At 42.7% G+C, this 11,299-nt stretch overlaps 1 protein-coding gene across 1 annotated transcript in view; it reads left to right on the top strand.

Annotated features, from left to right (window-relative positions):
- Positions 1–222: 222 nt before the first annotated feature.
- LOC137266284 (uncharacterized) overlaps positions 223–11,299 on the top strand; it is a 65,797-nt gene continuing 54,720 nt past the window's right edge. Inside the window, exons 1-6 of the mRNA XM_067801772.1 lie at positions 223–258; positions 5,001–5,252; positions 7,148–7,284; positions 7,688–8,038; positions 8,726–8,965; positions 9,765–10,075. Coding sequence (XP_067657873.1) covers positions 5,024–5,252; positions 7,148–7,284; positions 7,688–8,038; positions 8,726–8,965; positions 9,765–10,075 — 1,268 coding nt within the window. The 5' untranslated portion in view covers positions 223–258; positions 5,001–5,023. The remainder of the gene's footprint in view (positions 259–5,000; positions 5,253–7,147; positions 7,285–7,687; positions 8,039–8,725; positions 8,966–9,764; positions 10,076–11,299) is intronic.

Here is an 11,299-nt window from a genome sequence, read left to right as displayed (position 1 = left end):
AGACCTCTGACAAAGCCCTGGTCATCAGTGGAGAATACCTATATATGTTAAGACACTGGGATAACAGGTAGCATCTTCTTGAGTCTTGTCAGTGACGACAGGAACACGTGGTTGAGTGCTCCGGTAACGTCACAGCACCATTTCTCTGCTGCTAAACGACGTGACTATTTCCACGTGATGAGATACAGTGTCCATTGATGAGATGCTGCCTAGTGGCCCAGTATTGACAAGTCCAGCCACCTGGGAGCACTATCAACCGTAAGTTCATATCTTTAACTCGGATTCATGTTTCATCCGAAAACCAATACAACCCGATTTGACAAAATAAGTGATCGCTACTGTAACGAATATGCGTGACACTGTCAACACGTTTGCCAGCTAATAGAACACTTACTTAGGAGTATTCAATGTGAACGATAAGATATCAAAAAGCTGCCAAAGGATTAAAAATCAATGCAATAGGGTTGCGCAACAGGGGGAAATTACCAGTCTTCGTATATGCTTCGTACATGGATCTCATTGTCGTTATCGTTATCCCGTGCTATCCTTATCGGCTAGAATGCGATGTCCCCTGTCAGACACCATGCATTGTCAGTATTTTTGCTATATTGCAAATTCGGAATTGTGGATCTCGTTTTGATGCCTACATTGGATACTGGATCTAAACGCTCTCGTAGCTTCCTTTTTTCCCCCACCCTAAACATATTTACATACCTGTATTAGTCATGGAGCTGCAAACACCTCGTGCATGACTATCTCTGTACGTGAATACTTCAAATATTGAATACATTATCGTAAAAACAACCCTCATTCTGTTGATATCGTTTTAATCTTTTTACCATTTGTTCCAGATGTCATTTGAATTAGAAAAAAACCCTTGAATGTTTGAACGTATCCACTATAAATACAGTTATCAGTGTCGTTTTAATCTATAAAACTGTTGTTGAAACTACCACGTAGAATGATAATACCGCCGATAATTACACACTGTCATTTCAAAAGTGGTTAGGTGTAACAAGTGTTATACATGTATTCAGGGTAAGCCTTTCTTGGTGAAATACAGATTCTTGCACCCTTTTGACAGTGAGTCCGAGCAGATGAGCTTAACGCATAACTGACTGAGTTAGTGAGTGAGTGAGTTTAGTTTTGCTTTGCTTTTAGCAATATTCCTGCAATTTCATGGTGGTGGGCACCAGGAATTCCACATTGCACTCATATGTGGAATCGAACCCAGGTTTTCGGCGCGACTAGCGAACGCTTTAACCACTAGGCTACCCCACCGACCTTATTTAACTACTAGGCTACCCCATCGCCACATGTGCACAACCGCTGGTATAGGACGCACGTGACACAACAATACTGCCAGTTTGAGACTGAAGGTCATGTCTAAATACGCAGAAGATTCGAGACGCTATCCATCAGCATGAGTGAGGGACTTGGGTTTACCGCCGCAATGAAGAGTATTCCCGTTATAAAGGGCTTCTCTGTTTGGTGGTTACCGATGAAAGAGTAAGTGAGTGGGTTGGATTTTACACCGTTTTTGGCAATATTCCAGAAATAGCCCGTAGGGGAACACCAGAAAAGAGCCCTACACGTAGTACCTATGTGGGGAAAAGAACCCGGACCATCGGCGTGACGAGCGAACACTTTAGCCACTTGGCTACAACAAAGCTCCTGGTGCTAAAAGAAAGCCTGGGATGATACAGGTCAGAGGTCCAATGACTTCTGTCCTGGCCAAGGGCATGTTATTACACCTTAGGCAAGTGAGTTCGTTCATAAATTGCTTCTGTTCAGCAAGCAGTGAGTGGGTACCCTGGGGGAGAAGTCATGTACCTTAAAGGCAGCTCGGGCTTATAGGGGCAATAATGTGGTAACGCTTCGAGCATGTACACGTGCGTGGAAACAAGAGGTTAATAAGTAGCCATTATTATGGTCTTCGCAAACGTGGACACACAAGTTCACAACGAGTCCCGTTTCCATCGACGACAAGACCGGTCGTACCCGAAAATAAAAAAAACCTACTGATATTTTACTGCATATTCTTTCATCCTTATAGAATCAAGAACATGTATGACGTTTTAAAACTCATTAAACCTTTACCTCTGAACCAGTAGGTGAAATATCCACTGGATCCTGGATCATCCTAGATGCATCTACGGCTCGGCCCGAAAATTTTAGTCCCTCCCTTCGCTGGCTCCGCATTCTCAGAATAGCCAATCAGCTAAGCTACCGTTCTAACTGAGCTTGCCAGTGTCAACAACGGTAGCGGACGCAGCTGCGAAGATTTGTTCACAATGCGACATAGATTTGGGAGGAAATCATTAGTAACTACTCGTCTCTTTCCGTGACCCACAAGAAGACTCGTACCCATCTCGTACGCCATCATTGCCAAGAATCGTGGCAAACTAATCAAATCGCGCGTAGTAAAACGCATTTCAAACCATGAAAATGGCGGGACCGTTGAACTTTGAAACCTCGCTAAACCATACCAAGCACAATTTAAACATAAACTTTGAGCTTAAGGATGAACAACTTTCATCTGTAAAACATATATACAAAAGTAATGACCGTATTGCTGTTTTGTCCACGGGATGTTGGATATTTTAAGAGCCATGTTTGGAAATTCAGAATTATCTTTCCTTCATAATAGTACTAGACAATTTTTATCTCCATGCCCGTTTGCGCCTAGACTGGACCCAGTCATAAACATGGCCACGAGAGGGGTACGAGACGCCATCCGGCTTGCCGGAATGACACTAGTAATTACAAATGGGGAGGAAATCATACAAACACATTTATAGGTTCGAAAATTTTTTAAAATGTATGCAAGAACTCCTGCCTGTTTCAGAGAACCAGTGCATGATTTGTGTTGGCAAGTTTAATTGGTTAGATAATTTAAAAAGTGAATGTGAGTTGTGACTGGTTCGCTCAACTTCCCAGTGTATACACTTGATTGGATGAAAAGTCAGCCAACGGATGTAATACATTTATCGGATTAGCCGTAGATGCATCCAGGGTGTAGTGAAGATTTGTCGGAACGTATACACTAGAGCTATCAAGGATGAGTGTTTCAAAGGGACAGTGTTAAGTGAACTGATGATACCTCTGGTGAAATCTATACGGCATCACTAATATCGCTGTTTGGCGATACCACACAGCTTGACTGGATTCCCAGTTTAGTTTAGTGTTGGCCATTCCCAACATAAATTCTTGGAAAGATCACATTCCCCTTTTCTATCTCATCATTGCGTAAATTGCGACAGAGATGGAAAACAATTAGATAAAAAACATATTTTATTGCAAATTTTATTGCAAATGGTCCTTTTCACATCCCGAGCTGTATTGGTGTTGTTTTATATGTATTACCGTCCCCGTGAGACATATTTTTTGCCCTATAATAAAGGACTGGTCTCAAATATTTCCGCCTTGAATCGCGCGAAGCATAACACGATTAAGCCCTTAAGCTCTGACATATAACACAATAACATCGTGCAAACCTGTTACACACAAAGGTGAAGGTGACCGTCATTGCATACTGCTTGACAAGTATTTGATGAGCCAGCGCAGTGAACGAGTTTGTGACAGGCAGGCGGGGCTAGTAATCTGGACGAATATACTTGGTTGTAACAGGTAAATTGGCGATTAAGCACGTGCAACAGCTGCTAACCGTGGCGGGAAATCAATACCACTACTGTTTAACAAGTGTCTCGTGGAGCGATTTAGTTCAGCAAGGAAACTGAACTTTTCAATACATACATTTAGACGACAACCTGTTTCCCTCTTGTTTCAAATGGAATGTTCTGGAGGCCGTTCCCATATATGCAAAATAGGTGTGATCTGTCAGGTCGTGGTTCATCTAATACTTGTCAAGCAGCAGTAACGACACCAAACAGGACCATGCCTTGTATGCGCATTTAAAATTCAGTGAGTTAAGATTTTAAGTTACATAGGCAATATTTCAGCCGTATCGTGACTAAAAACAAGTCATAAATACATGAAAGACAATGATAAATTATAAAACCCAGTCAACGAAGGACAGTGAAGGACCATTCATTTCAACTGAAATGTAATGATTAAGTGATTAAAACATTTTACCAGGAAATGAAAATACAAGACACAAACGGGCTATAGATTGCCATCAACCGAAGTTAGATCCCTATACTAGGGACCATTGGAACTTAAGGTATGTTAACTTCCTGCGTGGACCCAGGACTTACACCATCCCCTCAGCTATTAGCAGTTTAGACACATCTAGCCATACATTAAAATGAGTGAGTGAGGGAGTTAGGATTTAACGTCACATCGGCAATATTTCAACCATGTTGTGGCGAGAACATTTAATTGTGTTACGTACCAATTTATTGTAAGTTATAAAAAATTGTCACAGACTGTCACACTATCAAGAGTGAGTGAGTGTGTTTAGTTTTACGTCGCACTCAGCAATATTCCAGCTATATGGCGGTGGTGTGTAAATAATCGAGTCTGGACCAGACAATCCAGTGACCAACAACATGAGCATCGATCTGCGCAATTGGGAACCGATGACATGTGTCAACCAAGTCAGCGAGTGTAACCACCCGATCCCGTTAATCGCCTCTTACGACAAGCATAGTCGCTTTTTATGGCAAGCGTGGGTTGCTGAGGGCCTATACTACCCCGGGACCTTCACGGGTCCACACTATCAAGAAATAAAACTAGCATATATGTCTAAACAAAGACTTCAAAGTGAGAGACTACAATATAAGTATGGTCTAAGGATCACCAACATCTGAAAGTAGACCACCACTTTAGGGACCATGGGGACTTACAGTACTTTGGCTACCTGCATGGACCTTAACTGGATTTACATCATCTCTTCAGCCACTGGCGATGGTACTGATAGCTAGCCATAATAAAAAGACAAATAATCTACCATTTAAAAAGTGCGCAGAGCTAAACATACTTTGAAAGTTCTTTGAAAGGACAATATTGCTAAACTTACTCACTACTGTGATTTTCAGTGTTTTATAGCTGATCTTAGACCATGTCCTCCGCCATCTTCTTGCTGGTCTTCGCGGGGTTGGCGGTGTCTGTCATGGCGGATTACACCGGGAAGGTGCTACTCGTCTCCATGGACGGCTTCCGGTACGACTACCTGAACGTGGTGGACACCCCCAACTTTGACGCCTTCGCCAGGCAAGGCGTGAAGGTACCCTACATGAATAACAGTTTCTTGACGAAGACATTTCCAAATCATTACACCATGGTGACTGGTGAGTACCCGAGAAAAGAAAGAGAGTAAAGTATACTTAACCAAATAAAACTCTTGACATTTATTAAACTGAATCCCGTAGTGGAGGTACGTGCGGTATGTGCAGGTTTTTGAAATTAGATGACATAGTACTATCACACAGGTAAAAATGTAGACAATGAAAAGTTGGAAAATGATGCAGGAAGTATCATGTCTGTCGGAGCACTGCAACCGGAAGTCCCACGTTCGTGCGACGTCTGGACTTATATTTAGGTCCTGTTGCAAATGTGTTCGGTCTGGTTCATGTCTGGAAGGAGTACCTCAGCGATCGGACAGGTGAAGATCCGGGTTATAATTGATCTTTAGCAAGCACTGCTTGTCGTAGAGGTGACTAACCTGATCGGATGGTCAGGCTTGCTGGCTAGGTTGGCACATGGCCTTAGTTCGTATCCCACTAACGTAGATCGATGTTCGTGTTGTTGATTACTGGATTGTCTGGTCCGGTTATTTATTGACCGCCGCCTTAAACTTGGAATATTGCCTCGAGCGGCTTCAAACTACAAACCAACCACCCAATCAACGACCGCGTTACATATGTTAGAAGATGCGCGTCATACTGCATTACCATGTTGAAATGTCAGCCCATCAAAATGTTCCTGCGAGAAGGGTCAAAACCTGGTCCAGATAATGTATGCCAAACCATGTCTCCAAACCATTACGCTGTTATCCCCATATGAACTTTACGATCACAGCGTAGTGCGAGATATTCCTCCCTGTGACAGGGAGTATGTAGAGTGACCCTTCATCGCCGACTCTTCTAGTATATGGCGTGTCGTCAGGACCATTGTACTTGCTGAGCACGATGGAATGGCATCAGTAATGGTCCTGTGTATAGACCTCTAACTCGGATACTGCGACGTGCAGTCAGTTACGGACACTGCCTCTGAGCAGTTGCGGTACTTGGATTTGCAATTACAAACATGTTCGTAACCTGATTTGTCACTGCTGAAGATCGAGAAATAGTGCAACTACTGCAACGGATTAAGCTAACCCAGGGCACTCTCACGCTGCTGATTTGTCGCGGAGTACAATTTTTATAAACAAATAACAAACTTACAATTTTAATGAGCTTTCCGGTTTAGCAATTTCTGTGCACTGTGCACTGTCACAGATTGTCCGATAGCTAAGGTGATGACGTGACTCGCTGCACATGACTGTTGTATTTCACGCATTTTTCATGTTTATAACCACATTTTTCATGTTTATAACCACATTTTTCACGTCTGTAACCAAAGCCATGTTCTTGAAACTGACTGAATTTGGGTTTACACTGCTCTCAGCAATATTCCAGCAACATCTCGGCTGGGGACAGACAGATAGCGGCTTCACACATTTCACCCATGTGGTGATTTGAACCCGGATCTTCGGCGTGGCAAGCTGACACCTTAACCACTAGACTAACGTCCCACTAACGTCACTGACATGTGTATGGCACAAGAAAAAAAAACACTAAAAATACCTAACGCCAAATTAATAAAGTGAAATGTTTCTCGAGCATCTGTGCGTCACTTTTATTTGTGCTCGTAACCATTTTTATTGACATTTCACACACAAAGAAACACACTTGACCGCGTCCCGATCATCCATGTGTCCATTGTGACTGTATCTACAACTCATTAACACGTGTTAAACTTCCCAAACTCTATTCCTAAGAAAAAAGAGAAAGAAAATGTGTTCCTCTTTCGTCAAAACTTATATCAATTTTTTTGAAAAGTCCTACCGCCCTCGTTACTTTTGAAAAAAAATGTGTCCGAGAAACTTTTTTTTATATATGCAGCCTGACCTCTCACAATTACTTCCAATTGACAACCCTGTACGTACTTAACGTACCATAAACATCACACATTTCTTACCCAGGTCTTCACGAGGAAAGTCATGGCATCACAGAGAACCACATGTACGACCCTGAGTTCAATTCCAGCTTCTCAATGAGGACTCACGAACCTCGCTGGTGGAATGGAGGAGAACCTTTATGGGTCACAGCCAAAAAACAGGTACTCAGTCAAAACGTTTTCATTCTTTCCTCATCCTATGCATAAACAAAGTGAGTGAGTAAATATGGTTTTATGTTTTTAAAAGTCAGGATACCGCCCGTATGAATATGGTTTTACACCGCCTTCAGCAATATTCCAGTTATATGACGGCGGGAGACACCTAAAATGGGCTTCACACATTGTACGTATGTGGGGAATCGAACCCGGGTTTTCGGTGTGACGAACGAACGTATTAACCACTAGGCCACCCCCAACGCACCACACAAACACGACAGTCGAGACAGCCGCTGTAGTCTATTGGATAGGGTCTACACGGCAGTATTTAGAATTGCCAAAATGGATCACATTTCACACATTGACTTATTCGGGCACTGACAGAAACCGCGTTCTCTTACATTCCCAGGGTTTGAAGACGGGCACCTACTACTGGCCTGGCAGCGAGGTTGAGATTCGAGGTGTTCGCCCCGACTACTGGTTCAGTTACAGTGACACAACACCCTATAAACAACGAGTGGATACAGTCATTGGCTGGTTCAAGAACGATACCGTCAGTATGGCCACCCTGTATTATCCGGAACCCGACCATACTGGACATGTAAGTGGTCCAGATTCCCAAGCTATCAAAGACAAGGTCAAGTACATGGATAGTATCCTTGGTTATCTCGTGCAGAAAATGAAGGATAATGACCTTGAGGACACGGTCAATGTCATCGTTGCCAGTGACCATGGCATGACTTGGATCAGTCCTCAAAGGGTGAGTCCAACATTGTAGCTGATTCTGGTTAGCTGTCCTGTACAAAGAGTCTCATCCAAGCGGTTGGATGAATGATTGTGTCAGTGGTTAAGTGAATGAGTTCATTTTGGTATCTTAATGCTTGAGATAACGGCGTATGACTGACTGATTGATGGGTGGTTGAGTGAATGAGTGGTTGAATTGTTGAGTCAGCTTGTTGATGGGTACGTTGCCGACAGACTGTTTGAGTGATCGGTTACATGAATGGTGGTGAATCGTTGAATGATTAGGTTCATTGGTATGCAGGTAATTGAGTCGTTAAGTGAATGAATGTTGAATTGTTGAGCACATGAGTGAATAGCTGAGGAACGATGGAATGTTAATTCACCGGTTTAGTGAGAGAGTAGTTGAGTCAGCGATTTCCGATGTTTTTGTGAATGGTTGAACAGGTTGTTCAATGAGTGACGTAATGGTTGAACAAGTACTTCAGTGAGTTGCACTGAAATGTGCAGAGCCCATTTCTGGTTTCTCCCTCCGTGATATTGATGGAATATTGCTAAAAGCTGCTTAAAAATAACCTCACTCACTCTTGTCACATTGGGTATATTCACATATTTACACATTTTCCCCATTCTGCCATAAAAGGCTACAGGTCTACCAGGGCAAATAATCTGATTTCAGTTCTAGTGATGTCCAATCTCGTTTTAGGCCATTGACCTCCGGGATCATTTGGACAATAGCGACGTTGTCCTCATACCGAGTGTTGGTCCCGTTGCTCACATTCTACCAGTTAAAGGGCGTGAGGACGCCGTCATGGCAGCGCTAAGAAACGTGTCCCACATCACAGCCTACAGGAAGGAGGACATTCCGGACCACTTTCACTATAAGAACAACCGCAGGATCATGCCAGTCGTCGTTATAGCAGATGAGGGATGGATGATCTATGATGTAAGGTGATAGGATGCACGGACTAGATGGGGGCCTAGATGAAGGGGAATTACATGGTTTAGTTTTTAGCTGCTGCTGTTGAAGATCCAGGACAGCATTAGTCCTTAGTCGTGTGTTTGTTGGCTGGTTTGTTGGTTAATGCAACACACAGCAATATTCCAGCAGTATGGCGTTGGTCTGTAAATGACCGAGTCCGAACCAAACAGTTCAGTGATCAACAGCATGAGCATCGATCTGTGCAACTGGGAGCCTGACCACCCGATTCCGTTAATCGTCTCTTATGACAAGCATCGATCTACGCAATCGGGATACCAAGTCAGCGAGTTTGATCACCCGCCCCGGTAGTCGCCTCTTACGACAAGCATGGGTTACTGAAATTTAGTTCTTCGTTCTTGATAGATGCATGTCAGGCACAGTCCCAGCTGTTCAGATCCATCCTCATGGTGTCATTCACTGGATTGTCTGGTCCAGACACGACTACTTGTAGAAAGCCATATACCTGGATTATTGCTGAGTGCCCCGTAGAACTAAATTCATTCACTCAGCGTTTACAATGGGTCTGACGACATGCCAGATTTTACTAGAATCAGTAATGACGAGTCACGCTTCATATTGCCCTTTGCCCGTCATAGGGCGGAAGAAAGCAACAAATATACAAACGATCCAATATAACTTTGATTCCACTAAATATGTTTCTATGGAATGTCAAGACTTGGTATTCGTTTGCACTAGCGCTAAACTTAAGTCAAGCTGAAAATAGTCTTACAGTTTATGTGTTGTGCTTTTCTCTCATTATCAGACAGTAAACAAGAAAAGTGATCTTAACGGGACTCATGGCTACGACAACAGATTGATGTCAATGAAGCCGATCTTCCTGGCGAAAGGACCCAACTTCAAGGTCAACTTCACGTCAGATCCGATCCGGAATGTCGACATCTACCCCCTTGTATGTAAACTGCTCAAAATAGAACCAGCGCCGAACAACGGAAGTCTTGCACGAGTCAATGCATTCATCCGAGACTCTCCTTCAATTTCCGGGTCCCCAATCAATGCACCAGTATTGGTTTTTGAGTGTTTGCTTGCATTCACAGTCGTCGCCAACTACATATTGTAGAGTTGACACTTTCTTGGAACAATTTCACCAAGAGTCGATGAGACTTAATTGTAATCTACGTTACTAACCGATTATGCGTACCAAATTTTAGAGTGGATTTCAGAGGATTAAAATGTATATATAGATTTATTGGGTCGAAATCTTCACTCTTGAAAATCCAACCGTCTAGTACCGAACTTCCTGTGCTCCGGTTGTGACGTCACTTCCGCTGATCATTATGACTTGGACAATCGTCATGACTCATTGTTTTGTTCCATATGTACTGGATTTATTTTTAAATATTTGAAAAACTAAGATGAAAATGTAACGTTTTTTCAATCTGTCACATTGTAATGTGTTGTATGATTCTGATTCCTGTGTAACCGGAAATCGGTGAAAATGTAAGTGATATATTTGTCACGGTCGATGTAGCATACATCAGATCTATGAATATCTCACAGGAGATATGTGTCTTCAAATTGGTGTCTTAAGTGATAGGTAGTGAAGCATGATATGTTCTGGACAACTCGAATGTTCAAGTGTATATTTTCCTCTACCGTGAGGATATATCACATGACTGTTTCAGACCAAACGTTTAAGTGCACCTACATATTTAGACACATCAAGCAGACATCCATTTGTATACATAAGAGGTAGTCTCCGAGAACAGGTGCTGTGACGTCATTAACGCCATTCACACGGATCCTGTCCTTCCAATCTACCCACGTGATGACTTCTTCATTGAATCTCTTCTCAAATTTTGTAGTAGATTAATATATTTGATTGACGTAGAAATTTCTCCTGGTACATTCAAATTCCTTACTTAGACATCTCTAGCCAAGACTGTTGTATATATAGACATAATGAGTTTAGGAGACCACAAGTGAGTGAGTGGATATGGTTTTACGCTGCTTGTAGCAACATTGCAACAATACCATGGCGGGGGACACCAGAAGTGGGCTTCGCACTTTGTACCCATGTTGGGAATCGAACCCTGGTCTTCGGCCTGACGAGCCAACGCTTTAACCACACGGCTACCCCGCCGTCCGATACCGCAAGTACCGCAATACTTGGTTTATGATGCACTGTTCTCGATGCACTGTTTTAGTATCAATATGCTTTCATTTGATAAGCAATAGATAAGCAATTGTTATATGTGAAATCATGCGGTCAAACTGATTGAAATTACCGAAGAATACTTGCAAGCTGTCATTAACATTCCAGCACTGGCAACCTAGAAA

Source organism: Haliotis asinina, chromosome 15, assembly GCF_037392515.1.
Source record: "Haliotis asinina isolate JCU_RB_2024 chromosome 15, JCU_Hal_asi_v2, whole genome shotgun sequence".
NCBI lineage: Eukaryota > Metazoa > Mollusca > Gastropoda > Lepetellida > Haliotidae > Haliotis > Haliotis asinina.
Note: the sequence above shows the minus strand (reverse complement) of the source record. Positions and strands in the feature narration are given on the sequence as shown.